The sequence below is a fragment of the Manis pentadactyla genome, chromosome 1, assembly GCF_030020395.1.
Source record: "Manis pentadactyla isolate mManPen7 chromosome 1, mManPen7.hap1, whole genome shotgun sequence".
Taxonomy (NCBI): Eukaryota; Metazoa; Chordata; class Mammalia; order Pholidota; family Manidae; genus Manis; species Manis pentadactyla.
In genome coordinates this window covers 71996656-72024332 of record NC_080019.1, presented here as the reverse complement: position 1 = coordinate 72024332, position 27677 = coordinate 71996656, and the positions used below count along the sequence as shown (strand labels likewise).

The window sequence follows — 27677 nt, the reverse complement described above, 5'->3', positions numbered from 1 at the left end:
TAGCTTTTAATACAACATTGTGTGTAAAATATAAAATTCCTATAAAGCATATGTGATCCTACTTGCACTTTAGGTAAAAGATGTTGAAATCCCAGATTGTCTGATACTAACCACAAAAGGTTATACAAAGAAAACACAAAGAGAATTCAGGATGGACTCATCTGAGGTTTAGAAGCTGGCAGTGCAAAGAGCTAGGATCAGTAAAGCAAGGTAAAAAAACCCCAGGAATACTAGAGTTATCAGAGTTGTAAGATTTGTAAATTACCAGGCAGCTAAAAGAAGACTATCTGTTTTCTTGCAGTCTATTCCTTCATGTAAGGAAGATAGCTGAAATTCACCAGTTTTGTTTTCCTTTAACTTATCTCTCAATTATCTGTACCTAGTCATGACAGACTATCTATGAATGTAGTGAGCAACTGCCACTGAATTCCACAGACTGATTACCAAATATCCCAAATGTACTGAAGTTAAAATTCTGTTCTGATACTAAAATACCACTCAGATTCAGAGCATTTGCTACTGCTGAGGGACACAAATAGTAAAGTGATCCACAGGTAGAGATTTTACTTGTAATTCTCATCCAGAAAAAAATTAAGAACCTATATTTTGAAGATTACTCACGTGTTTCCTTAGTGAATCTACACTACTGCTTTAACTGAAATAATAGGCATCTTCTTTCATATCAGAAATGGTTTGTTTAGGCCAAAAGGAAATCTGCTCTTCCACCAAAAAAAAAAAAAAAGTGTTCTTTACCCCTGAAATCTAGTTCCCCTTCCTGTTCCTTCCAGAACAGACATATAATTTTATTCACTTTTACAAGTGGGAAAATAGCTAGCATAGAAGAAAGGCTACTTTGCCAGTGAAGAAGTCAATGCTGCTGGTGAAGAGACCTGAGAGCATGAATAGCAGCTGCAAAGTGATACATATGAAAACTATTAGAAAGATAAAACAAAATGGGCCACATGAATATCCTCAAGGGAAAGAGCTGGAGAAGTTACCTTTAATTTACGCATATTTAAAGAAAGAAAAATATTCCTCTCTAGGACCTCTCAATATTCTTCTAAAATGCTGGGGTTGGATTCACAGTAAGTATACAGAGCCTCTTAGAACTGAGGCCCTGAGTCCCCAAAATCACATGCAAAATTTGTTGTATATAGACATGTTTCTAGAGAGCATGTTCAATTAGCAACCCTGAGAGAACAGAAAATTTTTAATGCTGGCCATTTATTTTTTAAATTAAGACAGATGAGTGATTAAACTTAGATTATAACTGGCCGCATAAAGTAGATTAAGTATAATAAAAGTTTCAGTGCCACATAATAATGTACATGACCTAACAAAATAACTATTACTCCCTGGAAAATGGAGGAGAACTTTCAAAGAGAAGTTAAAAACTTCAAGCTGTGTACACTGAAAACAAAACACTGTTGAAAGAAATTTTAAAAGATCTAAATAAATGGGAAGACACACCACATGTTCATCAATCAGAAGGATTAATACTCTTAAGGCGGCAATACTCCTCTAATTGATCTACAGATTCAATGCAATCCCTATCAAAATCCCAACTGCCTTTTTTGTAAAACTGACTGACTCTAAAATTCATATGGAAATGGTATAGACCAAAATTGCCCAATTTTGAAAAGGAACAAGGCTGCAACCTCAAACTTCCTACTTTCAAAACTCAGTACAAAGCTACAGTAATCATGATAATACAGTACTGGCATAAAGATAGGCATATAAATCAATGGAACAGAATTCACAGCTCAGGAATAAACCTTACATTATGGCCAACTGATTTTTGACAAGGGTGTCAAAACAATTCAATGGGGAAAGAATAGTCTTTTCAACAAACTGTGCTGGGACAACTGGATATTCACATACAAACCAAATTAAGTTGGATCCCTACTTCACACTATACACAAAAAATAACCAATAACACAAGCTATAAAACTCTTAAAACACAGGAGTAAATCTCTGAGAACTAGGATTAAGTAATGACTTAGATATGACACCAGAAGCACAAATGACAGAAGAAAAAATTATAAATTGGATTTCATCAAAATTAAACACTTTGTGGTTCAGAAGATAAAATCAAAAAACTAAAAAGACAACACACAGAATACAGAAAATATCTTCAAATAATATGCCTAAGGGACTTGTATTCCGAATATATAAAGAACTCTCACAACTCAACAATAAAAAGACACTACAACCCAATTTAAAAAATGGTTAAATGATTTGAATGCACATTTCATGAAAGATATACATATGGCTAATATGCACATAAAGAGATATTCATCTTAGACCTTAGGGAAATAAAAATCAAAACCACAATGAGATACTACTTCATATCCACTGGGATGGTTAAATAAAAAAGATAGACAATAACAAACATTGGTAAAGAACTTGGAATCCTCATATACTGATGGGAGGACGATTAAATGCTATAGCCACTTTGGAAAACAATAGAGCTGTTCCTCAAAAAATTAAACATAGGGTTATCATATAACTCTATGTAACATCAATTCAATTCCTAGTATATACCCAACCCACAAAACATCAATTCAATTCCTAGTATATACCCAAGAGAACTGGAAATACAGATTCACCCATAAACTACTACATGAACATTTACAACAGCATCACTCCTAATAATAAAAAAGTGGAAAATATATAAATGTTTAGCAGCTGATGAATGAATGAACAAAATGTGGTATATCCATTAAATAGAATATTATTTGGCAATAAAAAGTATGGGGAGAGAAAAAAAGATGGCGGCATGAGAAGTGAGGCAGGTATCTCCTCCGAAAATCACATATAATATGAAAATACAACAAATACAACTATTCTAAAAGAGTGACCAGAAATGAGATTGCACCAGCCAGTCTACATCTGGGAAAAGAGAACATCTTGGAGAAAAGGGATTTCTTTTGATCCCTTTTTTACTTGTAATTCTCATCCAGAAAACTGAAAAGGCAGAAGAACCTTGTTCAATCAAAAATCCCTCAAACACCAGAAAGAGGGCTCAGTGAAACTGAAATCACCAAATTTCCTGAAAGAGAATTCAAAATAAAAGTCTTAAACATGCTAATGGAGCTGCAGAAAAATATTCAAGAGCTAAGGGATGAATTCAGGAGGGAGACAGACACCTTAAAAAACACAGTAGCTGAAATGAAATAACCAATAGAGGGATTTAAAAGCAGAGTAGAGGAGGTAGAGGAGACAGTAAATGGAACTGAAATTAGAGAACAGGAATACAAAGACAATGAGGCAGAGAGAGAAAAAAGGATCTCTAAGAATGAAAGAATATGTGACAAATACAAATGCAAGCACTTCATAGGAGTACCAGAGGAGAAGAGAGAGAAAAGGGGATAGAAAGTCTCTTTGAGGAAATAATTGCTGAAAATTTTCCCAATCTGGGGAAGGAAATAGTCTCTCTGGCCAAGGAGGTGCACAGATCTCCCAACACAAGGGACCCAAGGAAGACAACACAAAGACATATAATAATTAAAATGGCAAAGATCAAGTACAAGGACAAAGTATTAGAAGCAGCCAGAGACATACAAAGGAAAACCCATCAGGCTATCATCAGACTTCTCCGCAGAAACTCTACAAGCCAGAAGGGAGTGGCATGTTATATTCAATGCAATGATACAGAACGGCCTCAACCAAGAACACTATACTCAGCAAGATTATCATACAAATTTGAAGCAGGGATTAAACAATTTCAAGATAAGCAAAAGTTGAGGGAATTTACCTCCCACAAACCATCTCTACAGTGTATTTTAAAGGGATTCCTCTAGACTGGAGAGCAGTCAAGGCTAAAGAGCTGCTACCAGGGAAAATAAAACCACAGTAAAGGAAGTAGACCAATTAATTAATAACCAAATGCAAAATTAATCAGCCACCACAGTCAGTCAAGGGAAACACAAAGTGTACAGAATATGACACCCTACATATAAAGAGGGAAGGAGAAAGAAAAAGAAGAGGGGAGGGAAAAAAAAACCTTCAGATTGTGTTTATAATAGCATAATAAGTGAGTTAAGTTAGACTGTTAAACAGTAAAGAAGCTGCCCTTTAACCTTTGGTAACCACAAATCCAAAGCCTGCAATGGCAATAAGTACGTATTTATTGATAATCACCCTAAATGTAAATGGACTGAATGCACCAATCAAAAGACATAGAGTTACAGAATGGATAAAAAAGCAAGACTCATCTATATGCTGCCTATAAGAGACTCACTTCAAACCCAAGGACATACACAGACTAAAAGATGGAAAAAGATATTTCATGCAAACAATAGGGAGAAAAAAACAGGAGTTGCAATACTTGTATCATATAAAATAGACTTCAAAACAAAGAAAGTAACAATAGACAAAGGACAGACATTATATAATGATGAAGGGGTCGGTTCAACAAGAGGATATAACCATTATGGATATCTATGCATCCAACACAGGAGCACCTACATATGTGAAACAAATACTAACAGAATTAAAGGAGGAAATAGAATGCAATGCATTCATTTTAGGAGACTTCAACATTCCACTCACTCCAAAGGACAGATCAACCAGACAGAAAGTAAGTAAGGACACAGAGGCACTGAACAACACATTAGAACACATAGACCTAACAGACATCTACAGAACACTCCACCCAAAAGCAGCAGGATGCACGTTCTTCTCAAGTGCACATGGAACACATTCAAGAATAGACCACATACTAGGCCACAAAAAGAGCCTCAGCAAATTCAGAAAGACCGAATTAGTATCAACCAACTTCACAGATCACAAAGGTATGAAACTAGAAATAAATTGTACAAAGAAAACAAAAAGCCTCACAAACACATGGAGACTTGACAACCTGCTCCTAAATAAACAATGGATCAATGACCAAATTAAAACAGAGATCAAGCAAAATATGGAGACAAATGAAAACAACAGCTCAACACCCCAACTTCTGTGGGATGCAGCAAAGGCAATTCTAAGAGAAAAGTATATAGCAATTCAGGCCTACTTAAAGATGGAAGAACAATCTCAAATGAACAGTCTAAATTCACAATTAATGAAAGTGGAAAAAGAAGAACAAATGAGGTGCAAAGTCAGTAGAAGGGGGACATAATAAAGATTAGAGCTGAAATAAATACAATGGAGAAGAATAAAACAATAGAAAAATTAACAAAATCAAGAGCTGGTTCTTTGAGATAATAAACAAAATAGGTAAACCCCTAGCCAGACTTATCAAGGACAAAAAGAGGGTCTACATACATAAACAGAAACAGAAATGAGAAAGGAAAATCCCTATGGACACCACCGAAATACAAATTATTAGAAAATACTATTAAAAATTATAGGCTAACAAATTCAATAGTCTAGAAGAAATGGACAATTTTCTAGAAAAATACAACATTCCAAGACTGACCCAGGAAGAAACAGAAAATTTGAACAAACCAATTACCAGCAATGAAATTGAATTGGTAATCAAAAATCTACCCAAGAACAAGACTCCCACACCAGATGCATTCACCACTGAATTTTATCAAACATTTAGTGAAGACCTAATATCCACCCTCCTTAAAGTTTTCAAAAAGTAGTAGAGGAGGGAATACTTTCAAACTCATTCTATGAAGCCAGCATCACTCTAATACCAAAACCAGGTAAAACCACCACAAAAAAAGAAAACTACAGACCAATATCCCTGATGGAGATAGATGCAAAAATACTCAACAAAATTTTAGCAAACCAAATTCAAAAATACATCAAAAAGATCATAAATTATAATCTAGTGGGATTTATTCCAGAGATGCAAGGATGGTACAATATTAGAAAATCCCTCCACATCATCCAATACATTAATAAAAAGAAGGGCAAAAATCACATGATCATCTTAATAGATGCTGAAAAAACATTTGACAAAATTCAACATCCATTCATGATAAAAAACTCAACAAAATGGGTATAGAGGGCAAGTACCTCAACATAATAAAGTTCATATATGACAAACTGACAGCCAGCATCATCCTTAGCAGCAAAAAGCTGAAAGCTTTTCCTCTAAGACTGGGAACAAGACAATGATGCTCACTCTCCCCACTTTTATTCAGTATACAGTACCAGAGGTCCTAGACACAGCAATCAGATAACACAAAGAAATAAAAGGCATCCAGATTAGCAAGGAATAAGTTAAACTGTCACTTCTTACATATGACATAATATTTTACATAAAAAACCCTAAAGACTCCACTCCAAAACTGCTAGAATATCTGAATTCAGCAAAGTTGCAGGATACAAAATTAATACACAGAAATCTGTTGCATTCTTACACACTAATGATGAACTAGCAGAAAGAGAAATCAGGAAAACAATTCCATTCACAATTGCATCAAAAAGAATAAAATACCTAGGAATAAACCTACCAAGGAAGTGAAAGGCCTATACTCTGAAAACTACAAGACATTCTTGAGACAAATTAAAGAGGATGCTAATTAATGGAAATTCACCCCATGCTCTTGGGTAGGAAGAATATTATCAAAATGGCCATCCTGCCTAAAGCAATCTACAGATTCAATGCAATCCCTATCAAAATACCGACAGCATTCTTCAATGAACTGAAACAAATAGTTCTAAAATTCATATGGAAGACCCTGAATAGTGAAGGCAATCCTGAGAAGGAAGAAAAAAGCAGGAGGGAATTACGCTCCTCAACTTCAAGCTCTACTACAAAGCTACAGTAATCAAGATAATTTGGTACTGGCACAAGAACATAGCCATAGATAAATGAAATAAAATAGAGAACCTAGATAGAAACCAACACATATGTGGCCAATTAATATGATAAAGGAGCCATGGACATACAATGCAGAGATACGGCCTCTTCAACAACAGGTGTTGGCAAAACTGGACAGCTATGCAAGAGAATGAAACTGGATTACTGTCTTACACAAAAGTAAACTCAAAATGGATCAAAGACCGGAACATAAGTCATGAAACCATAAAACTCTTAGAAGAAAACATAGGCAAAACTCTCTTGAATATGGACATGAGCAACTTTTTCATGAACATATCTCCCTGGGCAAGGGAAACAAAGGCAAGAATGAACAGGTGGGACTATATCAAACTAAAAAGTTTCTGTACAGCAAAGGATACCATCAGCAGAGCAAAAAGGCATCCTACAGTATGGGAGAATATATTCATAAATGACATTTCCAATAAGGGGTTGACATCCAAAATATACAAAGAGCTCACGCACCTCAACAAACAAAAAGCAAATAATCCAATCAAAAATGGGCAGAGGATCTGAAGTGACACTTCTCCAAAGAAATTCAGATGGCCAACGGGCACATGAAAAGATGCTCCACATCGTTAATCATCAGAGAAATGCAAATTAAAACCACAATGAGATATTAGCTCACACCACTTAGGATGGTCAACATCCAAAAGACAAGCAACAACAAATGCTGGCAAGGATGCAGAGAAAGGGGAACCCTCTTACACTGTTGGTGGGAATGTAAACTAGTTCAACCATTGTAGAAAGCAGTATGGAGGTTCCTCAAAAAACTCAAAATAGGAATACCATTTGACCAGGAATTCCACTCCTAGGAATTTACCCAAAGAAAACAAGATACCAAATTCAAAAAGACATCTGTACCCCTGTTTATCGCAACACTATCATGGAAGCAACCTAAGTGTCCATCAGTAGATGAATGAATAAAGAAGATGTGGTACGTATATACAATCAAATATTATTCAGCCATAAGAAAAATCCTACCATTTTCAACATGGATGGAGCTAAAGGGTATTCTCAGTTGAAATAAGCCAGGTGGAGAAAGACAAGTACCAAATGATTTCACTCTTCTGTGGAGTATAACAACAAAGCAAAAACTGAAGGAACAAAACAGCAGGATACTCACAGAACCCAAGAATCCACTAGCGGTTACCAAAGGGCAAGGGGTTGGGGAGGGTGCGTGGGAAGAGAGGGATAAGGGGATTAAGGGGCATTACGATTAGCACACATGGGGAAGAAAGTATAGCACAGAGAAGACAAGTAGTGACTCTATAGCATCACAAAACTAAAGACGCTAATGGATAGTGACTGTAATGGGGTTTGTAGTGGGGACTTCATATCAGATGGGAATGTAGTAACCACAATGTTGCTCATGTGAAACCTGAGCAAAAGATTGTATATCAATGATACCTTAATAAAAAAATTTTTTAAAAGGAGAGAAAAAACCTGAAAAAAAAAAAAAGAAGTATGGACACATGCCACAACATAGATGAGCCTTTAAAACATTAAGTCAAAGAAGAGAGTCACAAAAGACCACATATTGTATGATTCCACTTATATGAGAAGTCTTAAATAAGCAAAACCAGAGGCAAAAAGCAGATTTTTGGCTTTTTAGCTACCAGATGCTAGGAAAAGGGGAGGAAGGGAGTAACTGCTAATATTGTCAGTGGAGTTTTTTGGGGAATGATGAAAGTATTCTAAAAATGGTTAGGCTATAATTCACTCTAAAAGTATACATAACTCTAAAAGTATACTAAAAACCACTGAATAGTCCACTTAAAAATGGTGGGTTTTGTTATATAAATGATATCTTACTAAAGCTGTTATAAAAACAAAACAAAAACATTTCAAGGTGTGAATGATGAAGGAATTGTGCTGAGAGCACAGAAAGTTCTCCGAATAATTACAAAAAAGAAGAAAAAAGGATTGTCTTAAATTTTAGTCATAACGCTCTAAGAACATTAAAAAAAAATTTCCAGATGGTCGCAATTATTGTCAAGTTCACGAAGCAAAAAATATTACAGTAAGTTTGTTCCCTAGAATTAATGTATCGGTACACTATAATTACATTAAAAACAGATACTGCATTATGATCAGAGCAATCTACCACTTGAAAAAGTAAGTATACAATTTTTTATACATACAACTTAAAAAATTTTAAATATACTATATTTTTAAATATACAATTGTTAAAGGGTGATTAAAAACTAAAGGCACTCATACTACCCTGAATATGCTAATTTTCTCTTTAACTTTGCTCAATGAAATTAACTGAAGAAAAAATTTCAAGACAGGTTTACAAGACTGACAATTATGGTCTCTAATTTAGGAGCTCATATAACTGAGTTACTAAAAGGGAACAAAATTAAACCCTCAAATCTTTCAAAATTAGTCAGTTTGCTAATGCAAACCAGAAACACTACTGAATCCAAATGTTGCTTCATTCTAAGCAGTTAAACACTATTACCTAAAAAATGAAGAGTAAGAACTAAAGTTACTGGCTTTGTGCACATGGAAGGTCTTATCCGAGGACTCATTTGGAATAATGTGGTCACCTATTTGTCAAAGTGTGGCACCCTCGTTTTACTTTTTACTACTCAAAAGAACCAGAGAGTAAACTTTTTTCTAACATCAACAGGTGCATTCATTAAATACTCAATGTATTTAAGGCATACTTTTAAAACCTTCACACACTCCATATCACTTTATTTAATGTGTACAGCAATCTGAGGGGTAGGAATTACCATCCATTTTACAAAAAGTAAACAGAAGCATTTATGGTCTGACCATGCAAGCTTCTCTAAAAAATGTCATTGCCCCCTCCCAAGGAAAAGATCAAACCCAATTTTTTAATTTCTTTACAGGCCTAAAGAAAGATTACAAAATGCACTATTGGCGTATCTTCTCTGATAGTCAAATGAACATGAAAATGCATTGATCACACTAGGCTAGTCTCTGGGTGATAAAGTTGCAGAGTTAACACTCTCCTAGTACTACATAACCTCTTCATTAATTGATAGCATCCAAGTGGATTGAACTGGTTTATTTTCCTTTGTTACTTTTAGTTCTTACCCAACTCCTTCCCAAGACAGACCTAGAAAACCAAAAATAGTAAAAGAAAAAAAAACAATAATTTATTCTAAATGTAGCATTTGCTTTTAAAATAAACACATATGATTTTCAGAAAAGAAGGGCAGAATAGCATTATGACTTGTGTGGTACACTCAAGACACTGAAAAGAGTAATGTTAAAATGAAATTTTACAGAAGCACAAAAAAATAAAACCAATAGAAATACTTACTTTCCCCTCCATGAATGTTTTGTTGTGTAGAAACATGCCAAATCCTTATTTTCCCTAATTATGTTCATTTTGTGCTAACACCTGGAAGATAAGAATGAATCAACTTAGTATACTATTATCTTAAAGATTTTCCTGAATCTCCTATACCATACTTTCAGAGCCTGCCATACAATACAGATTTTAAGGCACAATTTCTACAAAACCATAGGATTTTTAAGGACAGGAAGTCATCTGTTCTACCTCTCACAGCCTTTATCACCGTATTGTTATTGTTTGCTCTCCTCCACTACACTGGGTTTCTTGAGGACAAGAATTGCCCTCTATCCAAATCATGTGTAGAGAATCTAATAATGTCAACATTTAAAGTAAATGAATCTTTAAATCTCACATTGCCTAACAATGCCTTGGCACTCAATAGGCACCTAAAAATGTTTGCGTAGTGTCAAACCAATTCCAAAAGGTTTGTTGAGCTGCCAAATCCCAGCCTTTTGCTGTCACTTTAAAGGGAACCTACTGTAAATAAGATTTAACTTAAAAATCACAATATTCTCATTACAAAAGTAATACATGTCCATAGGAAGAAATCTGAAATATTCATAAAGTAAATAAATTTTCATTCCAGCATCCAATGATAATCATTCTAGACTCCCTTCTTCTATTTAGAAAAAAACGTTTTTTAAACAAAATTGAGATTTTCATTTGTCATTAATATTGTTTTTGCAGAATATTAACCTTTCCCATGGAATTAAATATTCTTTGAGAAAATGATACTAAAATAGTTCAGGATTGTCAAACTTGTATGATAAATCACATGGTATGACATTCTTATGAGCCACATGGACAGGGACCATGTTATCTGCAATAGTTCACTGACTAGTTTGTTGACTGAAACCCAGAAGTATATAAAATCTAGACCCAGTTCATGAAAAAATTTAAATTAAGCTAATTTTACAGGACAAATTGTTGCAACTGGCAAAAAGACTGATGATAAATTTTGAAATATTAAATCATTCACTTCACACTAAGTTAAAAATTAATATGGTTCATTTATTTCTTTTGTGACTTAACTATTTCTCCCTCCCCTTAATAAATAGAAATGCACTCTAAAAAATATTGTAAGACATACAACAAAGCGTCAATAATGAAAACTGAATTGTTGGAATTATGGTTCACGCAAGCTTTCTTTACATCTTTATACACATCTAAATTCTTTTAAATCATTAAGTATCCTTTTCAAAATTAGAATAAAACCATTATCATTCAAAACATTTTTATAACAGCTTTTTGAACTACAATGCACATGCCATAACTTACCCTTTTAAAGTGTAAAGTTCAGGGATTTTTACAACCAACACTACTATTTTTTTTTTCAAGTAATCATTGACTGTTTTATTCTTAGCTTTGAAAAGGCAAGTTCAGCTATTTTATTTTATTTTATTTTATTTATTTATTTATTTTTTGAGAGGGCATCTCTCATATTTATAGATCATATGGTTGTTAACAATAAAATTCTGTATAGGGGACTCAATGCACAATCATTAATCAACCCCAAGCCTAATTCTCAACAGTCTCCAATCTTCTGAAGCATAACGAACAAGTTTTCACATGGTGAACAAGTTCTTACATAGTGAATAAGTTCTTACATGGCCAACACCACTATTTTTAAAACATTTTTACCAATCACCCCAGAAAGTGTTAGAAGTCACTCCCCATTCCCACTCAGTCCCAGCACCTGGCAACCACTAACCTACTCTACTTTCTGTCACTATGGATTTGCCTATTTTGGACAAATACGTGTATTTGTCTTGTTTTAAATTATAACCACCCTCCTCATTCTTTACTCCCTCTGACTCTCGCTCATTTTCCCTCCATGGTACCTTCCACAGGGTAATGTCTAATTTATTATATTATTCATCTAATCCTACTAGAATATCCACAGGGAGGTATTTTTGACTGTTAAGCTCATTTATGTACAAATCCCAAAGCCTACCCGAGTGCCTGGCACAGAACAGGTGCTATATGAGTGAATGAATGAAATGCAGCAATCCCGTGGGAAATTCCAATGACCACTTCAAATGTGATGTTCTAACAGGTAGTCCCAAGTAAGGACACAATCCTTCTGGGAAAGTATCAATTCACTCTCTGAGGAATAAAAGAGCCACAAGAACAAGTTTAGAAACACCTTAATTGTTACCAGAGAGGAAATTTCTCTTGACAGTCAACTGACATCTTCCTATTACTATGTATGGAAACAACTAAATATAGTCTTCTTGACAGTTTTTTTTTTTTCTGGATTGCCTATCTGGGATGACAGAGGCAGCAAACTAAGACTTATTAAACCCTTCTGAACATCTGCCTTCTGAATCATTTACAGTTAATGATATTGCTGAAAACAAACTTAGGATCCTTGAGAACATGTCAAAATAGTGAAAAATATAGGTTTACAGATGATATCTTTCTCATACATTCTGTAACTGAAGATTGGAACAACAGAAGAAAAAGGAGACAAATACATGGCCAGTTTATATACAATAAAGGAGCCATGGATATACAATGGGGAAATGACAGCCTCTTCAACAGCTGGTGTTGATAAAACAGGACAGCTACATGCAAGAGAATGAAACTGGATTATTGTCTAACCCCATACACAAAAGTAAACTCGAAATGGATCAAAGACCTGAATGTAAGTCATGAAACCATAAACTCTTAGAAGAAAACATAGAAAAAAATCTCTTGAATATAAACATCAGCAACTTTTTCCTAAACGCATCTCCTCAGGCAAGGGAAACAAAATTAAAAATGAACAAATGGGACTACATGAAACTAAAGAGCTTCTGTACTGCAAAGGACACCATCAGCAGAACAAAAAGGCATCCTACAGTATGGGAGAATATATTTGTAAACAACATACCCAATAAGGAGTTAACATTCAAAATATATAAAGAGCTCACACCCGCTAACACCCAAAAAGTAAATAACCTGATTAAAAAATGGGCAGAGGATCTGAACAGACACTTCTCCAAAGAAACTCAGATGGCCAACAAGCACATGAAAAGATGTTCCACATCACTAATCATCAGGGAAATGCAAATTAAAACCACAGTGAGGTATCACCTCCCACCACTTAGGATGGTCAACATCCAAAAGACAAGCAACAACAAATGCTGGCAAGGATGCGGAGAAAGGGGAAGCCTCCTACACTGCTGGTGGGAATGTAAATTCGTTCAACCATTGTGGAAAGCAATATAGAGGTTTCCCAAAAAACTAAAAATAGAAATACCATTTGACCCAGGAATTCCACTCCTAGAAATTTACCCAAAGAAAACAAGATCCCAGATTCAAAAAGACATATGCACCCGTACATTTATCACAGCACTATCTACAATAGTCAAGATAAGGAAGCAACCTCAGTGTCCATAGTAGATGAATGAATAAATATGTGGTACATATTTAGCCGTAAGAAGAAAACAAATCCTACCATTTACAATGAGGGCAGAGGTGCTCAGTGAAATAAGCCAGGCAGAGAAAGACAAATACCAAATTATTTCCCTCATTTATGGAGTATAACAATGAAGCAAAACTGAAGGAACAAAACAGCAGCAGACTCACAGACTCCAAGGGACTAGCAGTTACCAAATGGAAGGGGTGGGAAAGGGTGGGTAGGGTGGGAGGAAGAAGGAGATTAATGGGCATTATGATTAGCACACATAACATAGGGGGGGTCACAGGGAAGGCAGCATAGCAGAGAAAACAAGTAGTAATTCTATAGCATCTAACTACACTGATGGACAATGACTGCAGTGGGTGTGGGAGCAGACTTGATAATATGGGTGAATGTTGTAACCACAATGTTGCTCATGTGAAACCTTCATAAAAGTGTGTATCAATGATACCTTAATAAATATATATATACATGTAAACTAAGTCATTATGCTGTATACCTGAAAATTTATACAGTATGGCATGTCAATTATATCTCAATAAAACTGGGGGTGAGGGGAAGAAAAAGGAGGATACAAAAAGTGAACGGCCTGATATTGAAGAGCAGAGTTTGAATTTCTAGTCAATAACTTAAGATAACAGAATGACTGACACTGTACCAAGGTCCTATCTTACGACAACTGACAAGAAAGAAAATGTGTTTGAATGAAGACTGGCTGATATCATTAAGGGACTTAAAAATTAAAGTGAAAGAATAATAATTTTTTTTTAAATGACAGCCACAAAGGACTTAGGGAATGACCCAGAAGGATTAAAGACAATCTCTAGTAAATTCACTGGGGGTAGGGATGGAGGATAATCCCACAATAACAAAGCAAATTTAAGAAGAAAAAAAAAACCCTAAAGAATTACCTCACAGTTATCAGAGTTGAGGAATTATGTATGTAACTCAAACAGATCTTTTAGGAGGGGAATTAAAACAAGTTTACATCAAGGAAGCTTTTTACAACCTTCTGGAGACCTGTGAACTTAAGGGTGATGAAAGCACCAGACTCCAGGGAGTTCTTAGGTTAGGACAGATAAAAGGAAAAAGGGAGAGAAGATGTAACACATTAATATAAAATCAAACTATCAGAAGACATACAAATGGCCAGCAGGTATATGAAAAGATGTTCAGTATCAGTACCAGGGAATGCAACTCAAAACCCGGAGATAACGCCTCACACCTATTAGGTTGGCTCTTATAAAAAAATAATAATAAAAGGCAAGTGTTGGCGAGGATGCAGAGAAACTGGAATGTAAAATGTTGGTGGGAATGTAAAATGGTGCAGATACTATGGGAAATAAACAGTATGGAAGTTCCTCAAAAGATTAAAAATAAAACTATTCCATGATCCAGCAATCAAACTTCAGGGTATTTATCCAAAAGAACAGAAATTAGGATCTCAAAGAGACAGCATACCCATGTTCATTGCATAATAGCCAAGATGTGGAAACAACTAAATTATCCATCAACAGATGAATGTATAAAGAAAATGGACACATACAAACACAATGTAATATTATTTAGCCTTGCAAAAAAAGGAAATCCTGTGATATGCAACAATATGGTGAACCTTGGGGACATTGCTAAGAGAAATAACCCAGTCATAGAAGGACACATACTGCATGATTCCACTTACATGAGCTATCTAAACCTGTCAAACTCACAGAAGCAGAGGGCAGAATGCTGGTTGCAGGGATTGGGGTGAGGGGGAAGTAGGGAGTTGCTAATGAATGAGGATAAAGTTTCAGTTACGCAAGACGATTGTTCTAGAGATCTGCTGTACAGCACTGTGACTAAATAAAAATGCTGTCTGTACACTTAAAAATCTGTTAAGAAGGTAGATCTCATGTTAAGTGTTCTTACCACAATAAAATAAAATTTAAAAAGCAAAAATAAAATATTTAAACTATTGACTACCTGGCCTGCCAAAAGAAATATTGTATTCTGATGCAAATGACAATGGCGACAGAAAAATACAGTAAGGAATTAAAGAAGTATTTCAATTCTCTGGACATTAAAAGTTCCTATGGCCAAATTCAGCACACCTGATAATTTTCTCTAATATTTTAGGAAGCAAAAAGTGATACTGCTATTCTGTATCCAGTCCTGAATAACCACCACCAAGGAAAGGCTGGTAAAACTGAAGTGCTCTTTATGGAAGAAAATTATTCCTCTATCTGAGAAGCTTGCCTTCAGCCATGTTATAATTTTCACAAGGGTATATTTGAACATAAGAAAAGGAGGAGGTATGTAGCCAAGAAATAATGGGATAATTCAATGTTATTACTACCTTCTGCATTGCCTCAAAATGCAAATCAGGATGTTTTTCCATTTTGAACCCTCAGTAAAGATTATTCTAATACTGGGGTGGCAAGGTGACCCTAATATAAAAAGACTGATGACATGTCCTGAAATTATACAACTACCTTTACTTATCATGGTTAATGATTAAGGTAGGCATTTATCTCGCTTTTACCTGTCACGTTTGTCCCCATAACAACAACATGGTACCAGTGTGATGGCTCCCATTTTATTGAAAAGAAAAATGAGAGTTAGAGAAATCAAATCACTTCTCCAAGATCACACAACTGGTAAGTGGCTGGGCCAGGCTTAGGACTCAATCTGCTTAACTCCACACTGCATGTTTTCAACTTAAAGTATAATACCTTCCTTCAAATTTAGGACATAAAAATAAATTCATTCTGACCATATAATTACAGATTTACCATTTGACAGCACATTCCTACATTCATTTACAACTATTTCCAATCACTATCTTCACCTGGAAATATGATTATGCACGTGTTAGAAACAACTTTGAAGCCCACAATTTCAAACAGTAAAACAAATTACCATACTAAACACAAGGGAAAAGAAAGAAAAAGGAAGCCTCCATGGCTGAAATACTCTTATCAACTAAAAATAAAACTCCTAAAATAGTTCCATCTATAGATAAGCTTTAAAAAAAACTTGAAGTGTTCAAAACAAACATAATGACAGAAATTTACTACCAATATGCGATTTCAGGATCATCTTTAAGGACAGTTCAACAACAGAAAAATACTATTTTAACATTGAACTTTTAAAATAACCAGATTAATGAGGCCAGGACCTAGTTCTCAACAGTGTAATATTAACCTCTCCAAATTTTCAAGTAAATCTACTTTTTATTATCAGTAAAACCTCAACCATTTTATGACACAGTCACCTCATCTAATGAAGGCAACTGGCCTGAAAAGCATTAACTCTTTCAGACTATGAGGATACTTTTAGACACAGAGGTAACTCAGTAGTGGATAATGGCAATGAACAAATATCAGAAAAATGCAGAAAAAATAGGACAAGACTATTCAGTACCAACTATGTAACATTCAAAGTGAGAGAACAACTTCAAGAGAACCACTGGAAAATGAGTGAAAGGCAAGTCAAGGGGGTCTTCCAAGTGCAGTGGCTGAGTGATGATCCAATCTGGGAACACCAACTTGGAACACCTCCTTGGAGTATGCACCAAAGCTGCCATTCCACATACTAAACATTAACTAATGACTAGCTCAAGACATTAGTTCATCTACAAAACAGGCATGACAGTACCTGTAGCTGAGGGGTGAGGACTAAACAAGATACCTTGAATAAAGGCATCAGTGTGATGCTTGGCTCTGAATAAACATTCAAAAATATTAACTGCAATCATAATTAGTACTGTACTTTAAATGTACTACCCCAGATATGCAATAGTTGTTTACAGCATTTCTATTATCTTTTTCACTTTCAAGATTACTTACAGGATCCTACACCTCTTAAGGCATTTTTCTTGGGAAAGTTATTATTAAATTACTTGATCTAAGTCTTCTATTAATTTCAACCCTTATGCTCTTTAATGTATATCAACACTGTATAGCAAATAGAATTTCTACCTTCAAAAGTAGTGTTTCATTGACTTAATCAGTATCCAGAGTTTTTACCTATTCAAAACAGGTAAAAATTAAAACAACTGTACAAAAATAACTGTTCCAATATATATTTCTTAAATTGAGTGGAGTACACAAGGGCATCATTATTTTATTATTGTTATTTTATTCTTTCCAATCTATCTTTTTCAAAAGAAAAAAATGCAGTTGCCCCTTGTACAACATGAGTTTGAACTGCACAGATCCACTTATATGCAGATTTTTTTCAGTAAATACAGTAGTGTTGTAAATGTATCTTTTCTTCCAACTTTAATAACATTTTCTATTCTCTAGCTTACTTTACTGCAAGAATATAGTACATAATACATATAAACAGAAAACATGTTAATCAACTACTTATGTTATTGGTAAGACTATTAGTAGTGAAGTTCCAGGGAAGTGAAAAGATACACATAGATTTTTGATTGCAGGGAGTTGGTGCTCCTAAACCTGGCCCTGTTTTAAGGATAAACTGTATGACATAGGCTAAGATAATTATGACAGATGCAATTTTAAAAAATTATCTTAAGGCAATTATACCTTAACACTTAAGGTTCTCTTTATTTCAACTTTATTCCTAAAAATACTATTTTCCAAGGCCATCTTATTTACTACATTTTAAATATCCCCCATTTATGCATTTAGAATTTTGATTATTAGAAATGTTTCTTTACATGAAACCAACCTAATATTTTAAATTGTTTGATGCCTACAAATTAACTACAGTTTGAGAAGCTTTTGGAAAAAAGAACTTCATTCCATAAAAACAACTTAATCTACATTATATGCCTCCTATGTGCATGTTTCTCTAAAAGTAGTTCTAAAATTGTTGCTCACAAGCAAAAACTCTTAAGCAACCATAATTCCCATTAACACTGATGAAAAATCTGTAGAATCTCTAGTGTCAAGCAGCTGAAGCATCAAGCAGGTAATGGCAATAACAGTCATTTATAGGCACAGTCTATAAATAAAAAGTTGTCCAACTAAAAAAATGTATAAATGATTGGATGAAATCTTGGTAATAGCTGTACCATCAGCATTTGCCAACCTGCCAGTTGTTGATACACATTCAAATTAGCAAAAATCCATCTGTTCAAACTAATTACTGCTTAAATTTCATCTCCTTCATTCCTGCAACAGTGCCTCGCTTCAAATTCTCAAAAACCTACCTTTCTTTTTAATGAGAAAAAGCCAAAATTTCTTGCCCTTTGTAACTAAATCACATCTGAAAGCATCTCCAGTTTTTCCAAGTTGACTCCACTTGTTTTCACTGCATATCCTAATTTTACACCATCAGCAGAGCTTTTCTGCAACAGTTCAGTTTGTACACTTAAGAAAACAGTTCTAAGGGTTGGAAAGTCAAATTCTGGGCAACAAAGGCATTTGGCTAGACTCACCTTTTTTAGTGATTTCACTCCTTCAAGCTTTTAAACTTTTAATTCGGAACAACACTAATCACATCCTCTAATTTATTACTGGAAGTAAAATTGATAATCCATTTAAGATCACTTATGGATAAAATGAGAATAATCTTTTAGAAGGTATGATCTTGAGATAAAACCACAGGATTTGAGAGTCCACTGAGAAGAGGCCTACATCAAAACGACACTAAGAACAAAAAGGAGGTTGAAGGGGCTCAATACACAGGCACCCAAATAGATTTACAGCCAGGCTTTAAGCAAAAGAATGTGCACACATAGTGAGATTAAGTGCTTGGCTTGTGCTAAGTAAAAACTCAGAGTACTCATTTAGCCAGGGATGAAGGAATATAAGAAAAATACAGATATTCTTCAATCTGTGATGGGGTTATGTCCCGAAAAACCCACCTTAAGTTGAAAACGCTCTAAGTCGAAAATGAATAATCTAACCTAAAAATCATAGCTTTGCCTAGCCTACTTTAAGCATTCTCAGAACACTTACATTAGCCAACAGTTGGGCAAAATCATTAAACACAAATCCTGTTTTATAGTAAAGTGTCAAATATCTCATGTAATTTATTGAATACTGTACTGAAAGTAAAAACAGAATGGTTGTAAGCATACTGCCATTTACTCTCATGACTGTGTGACTGACTGGGAGCTGCAGCCCACTGCTGCAGCCTCCGAGCATCACAAATATGTGTCCTATCACACTGTATTGCTAGCCCAGGACAACATCAAAATTCAAAGTACAGTTTCCAATGAATACATATTGGTTTCACACCCTTGTAAAGTCAAAAAATTGTGAGTCAAACCATCACTGTCATAAGTCATGGACCACCTATAATATACCAGCAAATGAATTAAGAAATTGGTTTAATCAAGGCTATTTTTGTAGTCATACAAAATGTAAGTGAATTTTAAACAAGTATGACAATTTCTAGAAAGCTAATTTTTCTACTTTGAATCATCAAATGAAAAAATAAACTTCCATCATTAACTCTGCTCTCAAGTGATGAATTAAAAACGAGTTTGTCTTGAAACACATCAAAAAATAAGATGGACAGAAAGATATTAGATGTATAATAAAACAAATATGGGAAATGTTAAAGTGAAAATCTTGGAGATAAATATATGGGCATCTAACATAAAGCTGCTTCAACCTGGCTGTAGGTTAGAACTTTCATTTTGGGTGACTATTGCATTTGCCTTTATTTTATGACCAAACTCTCCAACAATAGAAAAGCTGTTTTTCTGCTTTATTGTTAAACTACACCTGAAATATGGTGTATATGCACATGATAGCAACCAATCTATAAATGTGGTACTTCCTCATACAGCTACAGCCTACTGAAAATGCAGGGTTGAAGGACAACCATTGCTAAAGCAAAGGCTAATCCCGGGATAATAACTGAAGAGAGAATCCCTTAATACTGACTTTTTAAAGACCAAGTTTTATTTGTAACTGGATTCAAAATCTGAGTGAATTTTATCACCAGGTTAGTTCAGTTCCAAATATAAGGTTAAAAATATAAATGGTTAACATTACATTAATTTTTACCCAGATTAAAAAGCTACAATTAGACTTAGAATGTGCTGGGTACGTGGGGAAAATAGGTAACAACTTTAACTCTCTTTTTAATTTTAAATTTTCAATTTTGTTTCATGTTTTAATAAATAACAAGTACAGGCAAAAGCATTTCCTTCTCAAACAACAAATCAGTATGTGTAATGTGTACAATACCTACTGTACAGGGATCTTTAAACAGCTGTAAAACAGATCACAAAGTAAGGTTTTAGTACTTCCCATCTTAACTTTCTTAACTTGAAGAACCGGGTAACTCTAGAAATGTTAGAGAAGATAACCAATGGTAATGTCAAATTTCAGCTAATAATCTATCTCCAAATAACGACCCAGGAGTTCTAACATTGAAACCTTTGTACTGTCTTCTACATCAAAATGAACTTTCAACAAATTACACCACTATTTTGCAAAATAATCTAAGATACCCCCCATTCTTTTTAAAAATTCCATTCCTTTAATTAGAAACTGGGTATGTAAATCATGAAATAAAAGGGCAAGAGAAATTCAAAAGCAACCCCTAAATCTGAACAGCACTTTTAATGTTATCTTAATGGGGGAGATAGGCGGTATACATAGCACTGCAGGTAATTTTATTGGCCTTTTCTATTCAATATAAATACATACTGAAAATGGTATCTGTCTCTTCATACTTTAATCCCATGTGCTGATTTCATCTGAGTTATTTCTCACAATACTTTATCTGTTGTAAACATACTTTTTTCCCAAGAAAAATGCATGATTATGACTTTTCCCTTTCCAAACTTATCTTAATCACCTGGGGGAAAAAAAACTAAGAAATGTGCTCCCTTGAGCAATTCTGTGAAATCAATACTACGATAATTTACATTATTTTTAGTATGTACACATTCTTGAAACATTTTAGACCTGATTTCTATTTTATCTTTGAAGTAATTTGGCTTATTATGCAATAACAAAATGTACCAGGTTCAATAAGCTCCTCCTCAGCTCACAAACAGGCACTTATAATCTTGCTCTATTCCACTGTAAGACCTTAATAGGTAAAAGAGACTTCAATTGCCATGTTTTAACTTGCTGTTTTTCCTATCACTAGAGTAAATGCATAATGGGGGACTAAATTTCCTAAGCATATAACAAATACAACTCGAAGTTTTACAGTAAGCATCCTAATATCCAAACACTGTTCTCTTTACACCATCAAAAGACAAGGAATTTAAGTTGCTACAATCTCCCTTTCACCCAGTACAAAATCACAACACGTGGGTTCCTAGTTTGGCTCTTTTCAAAATATGCCTATTATTCCTAACTCTGCAGAGTGCTTCAGTTTATGCAACACTCCCAAATCTATCCATTAACTTAAAAAAGGAAAATTCCACTTTTAAAATTAAATTCAGTAGCTGTAAGTTTGGAGTGAGAAATGGCCTAACTACTCAAAGATTTGATAAACATTAAAATACATTCTGTATTTTGACTAGAAGGAGAAACTCCATAGCACTAGCTGCCTAAAGAATACAAGTCTGAAAACCATGCAGAAGAATTTAGATTTTAATATAATTAGTATAGAACTTATGAAATATAAGAGAAAAATCGACATTCCTAAGTTTATCAATCCTTCCATTGTGTTCTGCTAACTATACTTGACAAAATCAAAACATTAAAATAATTGTTTTAGTTTGCTTTAAGGTTTTTGTTTTTAGTCAGTTCATCCAAAGATCAAATTTCACTGGTCAACTGCAAAGAGATTAACAACGGGCCTGTGTTAAATATGTGAACAGTGCTGAAGTAGGGTGGTCTAATTCTAAGGGCAATTTAAGAGTGCCGAAACTGTAAAATCCCACTGATTCTGGATTTTGTTGTTTTAGAGATCAATTTTCTTCATACATAGTTCATAAAAGTACAAGTAAAACTCAAATATGCAGGCTGTTGAATAAACTTAAGAGCATATGAAAATAATTAAGAATCACTAGCAAATTACATGTTTACCTTTATTGACTGAACCACACTTCAAAGCACCTTTGCCCAGGTAACACTGTTAACAAAGATGATCACAACCATCTTGGCTTAAGGTACTTCTGCCCCAAAGATATCCCCTAAACCAATGACAGTCAAAGGAGTTGCCACAATTACGAAGCAGGTCATACAAGAGATGTTAATGATTAGCATGTGCTGAGCATGTGAAGGAGAAAAATGTGTTGAAAACTGACTAAATTTTGAATTAAAGTAATGATTGTGGTAGAATGCTACTTCATATGAGACACTATGAGACCTCTTATTCGAGAGGGACATGATCTAAGATCCACAGTGAATGCCTGAAACCAGATAGTACCAAACCCCATATGCTCTTTCCATAAATATGTATCTGTGATAAAGTTAAACTTATAAATTAGGCACAGTAACAGATTAACAATAACAATGTACTAAAGGTGTGAATGTGTTCTCTAAAACTATCTACTGTGCTGTACTCACCCTTGTTCTTGTGATATGAGATGCTAAAATGCCTACATGATAAGATGAAGTGAGATGAATGAAGGAGGCATCGTGACATAGCTTTAGGCTACCAATGCCCTTCTAACGACATTGTCAGGAGAATCATCTGCTTCCAGACTGTGGGAATCTGAAACTGCAGAAAGTGAAACCACAGATAAGGGGGACTACTGTACTAGGATTTAGTGGATGGGGCTGGATACCCCTCAGTGTACAACACAGTACCACAGATTGAAGAACTGTCCTTGACTTACAAATATTCAAGGTCATTCACACAGATAAAAACCTATCTATATAATTAACTAGTCCCAGAATTCTGTATTAAATATAAATCAAAGTTTTGCAGCTTAATATGCACATAATTTTCTAAGACTGTACCTATCAAATAAATTGAGATATTATACTTTGAGTTCTCTTAGCTTTAGTTTGAGAATATCTATATTTTGCCTTCATCTTTGATATTTTTGCTATGCATTTTCTTTCAGTATTTTCAAGGTGTCACTCAAGTGTTTTCTTGCTCGCATGGTTTCTCTGCTGTAACTCATCTTTGTTCCCCTGCATGCTTCTCTCCTTCTGCTACCATCAAGATTTTCTTTATCCTTTGTTAATATCAGTTTGAATATGATCTGTCTAAGTATGCTTTGGGTTTCTTGGGGGGACAGGTATTTATCTTGCTCAGTGTTCTCTAAGTTTCTTGGATGTGTGGTTTGATGTCTAACATTTTTGGAAAATTATTTCTTCAAATATTTCATAATTTCTTCTGCTCTATTCTCTCTTCCTCTGGAATTCCAATTATGCATATATTACAATGTTTGATCATCCCCAAGCTCTTGGATGCCTGGGGGCTTTCGCCTTTCCTTTGGGTAATTTCTCCTGACATATACACGTTCACTGATTCTTTCCTTGGCTATGTCAAATCTACGGGTAAGCCCAAAAGCAATCTGCATCTCTTTACTACACGATGAAATTCCTAGCATTTCCTTTTGACTCTCTTTTACAGTTTCTGTCTCTTGGCTGAAATTGCCCATCTAAACTTGCACGTTGTCCACTTTTCTGTTCATACCTTTAACATATTATATTCATTTAAAATTCCATATCAGCTAATAGCATCAGCTAATGTTTATCTAAATCTGTTTAGAAGTTGGGCTGGGTTTATGATTTGCTGTTGCTATGGGTAACCTCAAGCGTACCACAGGCTTCAAACATCTAAAGAATAGCTTGTGCCTGTGGGTGAGGATGGCTTACTAAAGCAATGTCTATTTCATTTGCTGTGCTGGGTCTCTTAGCATAATATTGTTCCTCTCCTAGTAGTATGCTGCAGTTACCTGTTATTCAAAGCTTCTTAACTTGGTGGCAGTGGGTTGGGGACAGTCTGCTATTCTGATAAAGGTTCAGTCTTACGCATACACAATGCCCCTGGATCTCAGGGGTGTCATCTTCTCATTTACCCTGGCTGCAGTTCTGGGCTCAGTGCCCTGCCCCCAGAACAATATTCTTTCCACTTCTCTTATCTTCCCCCAGCATAATGAATGCTCAGCAATAGGGCCAGCAGAGATGCCTTCTCTCCACAGTTTAAGGCTTTTGTTCCACAGAAAAGACACATGGGATAAAAATCAGAGCAGTTTTTTTTGCCCCTTCTGAAAGCTTTGCTGCTGGTTTCCACCTCCTCTAGGTCAGCACAACAGAAATTTCCAGGGCTCTTTCTAATCTTTTCTGGGAGTACCCAGTGAGGTTTGTGGATAAAGACTGGAAGAAGGTGCACTCAGCCTTAATCAACTTGTTAGCTATTTTAGGTGAACTCTTTTTACCCATGTCCAGCTGTGGCTATTGAAGGTGAATGTGAATTCATGTTCACTCTCGCTCCTTAAATTTTGGGCCAGTGCTTTGCTGTGATCTCAGCTCTTTAATAGGTTTCCAAAGTCATGAATTTGAAGTTAGTCCAGTTGTTTTTTGTTGCAACAGTGGGAGAAAAGCTTCTTTTTAACCCCAGAATAAAAGCCAAAAAGTGATTATATTATTTATAAACGATCTCAGAATAGTAAAGGAGGTGTTACAAACTATTTGAAATAAAAGGGGGGTCTTTATTGGTTCAGATAAGGTTGAGAAACACTGATTTAAGGAATGTCTTTCCAACAACTCTTGAACCCACTGCTAAACATTACAGTCAGTATCTAGGCCTAAAACTATTAGTAGCAACCAAATTTTTCAATTTATCTGTTTGGCCTTGCTTCTATTTTACTCATCTTAAGTACCTCAGAGAAGCAGGGGAAAGGTATGTGCAATAGATACCTCAGAGTCACCTGTGTAAAGAGAACTAATTGAGGAAAGGAGCCAAATTAGTTAACAGATGCTTTTTATCTCAACTGTAATTTAGTATGTATTGAGCAGGCTCCACTGTTAACCTTTTCACAAATTTAATAAAGCCAGTATTGATATAGACCACCAGTTTCTATTTATTTGTGGATAAAGCTAAATTCTTACAAATAACTCATGTTGTGATTCCATCTTTGCACTGATAATGTTCATACATTTTAACCTATTACTACTGCAACTTTTAGAAAAAAGAATATCCATTGTATCCCAGTGTAAGACAAAAGGGTATTTTCCATGAACTGGATTTAAGGTTCTTTACATTTCTACCTCTTAATAACCCTGACTCCTCTTTTCTTCCCTTAATATGTTCTACTTCCTGTTTTCAAATTGGGAGTATAACTAATATTTTCTAAAGAAGCTCATGTTCCATTGTGATATTAATAGCACAGCTGAGTCTGAGATATAACCACTTAAACATTGTTTCATATTATATTTAAAATGTTAACAAGGTTTTATGTTATATGCCAAAAGAAGTCACAACAAAGCAATTTCCAGAAACCAAAGAATTATGAAATCGAGTCTTTACAGAACACAGAATTTCGAACAGTTTTTGAAAATTTTTCTTTAAGGCAAGTCGTGTTTCATATTCCCATAGACTCACAGAGTACCGGTAATACACTACAAAACTTGACCATTCTGAGTTATTTCCTCAGATTTTGCAGTTTCAAACCTAGAAATCGATCAGATCCATAAAGTGAGAAAGAAAAGACAGTAAGACAGACAATCACTGGGGCAGGTCCTAAATAAATATTCTGAAATTTTATTTTCCGAAGACACTATACTCCAAGAGACTCAAAATAACGCTACAATATAAAGCCCATCATAGAAGAGGCATCGGCATCTGCACAGGTCCTCCCTCCTTTATCGAGGAGAGTCACGGTGGGGTCAAAGGGAAAAGGGGACAGGAAGTGAGAAACTACTTTGGGAGACCACTGCCACAAAAAGGGGAGATATTTTTACTTTTTTCTCCCAATAAAGGAAACAATCTCAGACATGAGTGATTAGCTGAACACCCTACAAAAAGGAGGCGATTTACGGGATAACATTCTTTATAAGGGTACGAAGTCAAATCTGCCTTTAACATCCACTCCACAGGCTGCATTCAGAGGCAAAATTAGCAGCAGTGAAGGAAAAGCCAGAGTGAATAAACTGCCTTACCGGAAGGAAAGACCTTGGGGGAAACCTGATTTTGGAAAAGGGAGGTACTGGAGAAGAAACGACGCGAGCACTCCGCATTTCCTAACAAAACGAAACAAAGCTGAGAAAAGAAAGTCAAAGTCTACGCGGGGCGTGGGGATGAGAAGGGCCTCCGACCCGAGGGAACGGGGGCCGCCAGAACCCAGCAGCAGCGCTCAGAGGAGGGGGCAGGAAGGGAATCCCGAGGGCGGAGCCCCGAGGGGAACAAGGTGTGGGGGTAAGGATGTGCAGGCGGGGCCTGGGGACCTTGGTGGGTACAAAACCACAAAACTCGGCAGAGGGGTTGGGCTGAACCATCCAGCGCCCTGGGCCGAGGTCACTAGGAGCCGGGGGCGCGGGGTCCGAACGGCGGTAGCAGCCTTAGGGTGAGGGTTCATTTGCTCTCAGCAGCGGGAGGCTGCCGCGGTCAAGGTACACCCCTCCTTCCCTGCCCTTAGCCCCCCACGTCCTCGCGGCCACAGGGGGGATGAGGCGGAGTCCCACGGTCCGCTCCCAGAGAGGTTTACCTTCGCGCGGGGCTGGAGGTTCCAGCCCGAGCTCCTACCGCCGTGGGCTGTGTCCAGACTGGGATGAGGCGCCCTCGGCCTCCTCCCCCTCACCACTTCCCCTTTCCCCAGCCGAGGCCCTGCACCTCCGCGGCCGCGGGTTCCTGGTGCCGCGGCGGCGCTGCCTCCCCGCCCCCTCCGCCTCTTCCCTCTGCCTCTCAGAGGCTCACTCTGGAAGCCGCCATCTTCGCTCAGGCTCTGAGCTACCGCGCTCCTATGCGCCTGCGTGGCCACCGCCCAGGCTGTCACGAGACCCGGTCAGCTGATTTCAGCTCGTAGGCCTTCTGCAGCCCTTTCTCTCCTGCATGTTGCCGCCCTGTCCGTCCCCCCTTGCCCTGAAATAACGCGTTCGGCCAGCCCTCCTGCCCGCCCCCTAACAGTTACACATGCGCAGAGCGGGAAGGCCCGCCGTGGGGTCCGGAGCCCACGTAGCACGTGCGGTGGGCCAGGCCCTCGGCACTTGCTGAGAAGGTCGCCACCGAGGCGCGCGCGGGCGCGCAGGGAGAGGTCACGCCCCCCGCCCTGTGGCTCTGCAGGAGGCTGTGGCGTAAAGCGTCTCCCCAGTCTAGGCGGGCACTCT

General features: G+C 36.3%; 1 protein-coding gene across 1 annotated transcript in view; it reads right to left on the bottom strand.

Annotated features, from left to right (window-relative positions):
* DNAJC13 (DnaJ heat shock protein family (Hsp40) member C13) overlaps positions 1 to 27284 on the bottom strand; it is a 149837-nt gene extending 122553 nt beyond the window's left edge. The window contains exons 1-2 of the mRNA XM_036877277.2: positions 27059 to 27284; positions 10083 to 10163 (exon numbers count right to left, since the gene is read on the bottom strand). Coding sequence (XP_036733172.2) covers positions 10083 to 10150 — 68 coding nt within the window. The 5' untranslated portion in view covers positions 10151 to 10163; positions 27059 to 27284. The remainder of the gene's footprint in view (positions 1 to 10082; positions 10164 to 27058) is intronic.
* Positions 27285 to 27677: the final 393 nt, after the last annotated feature.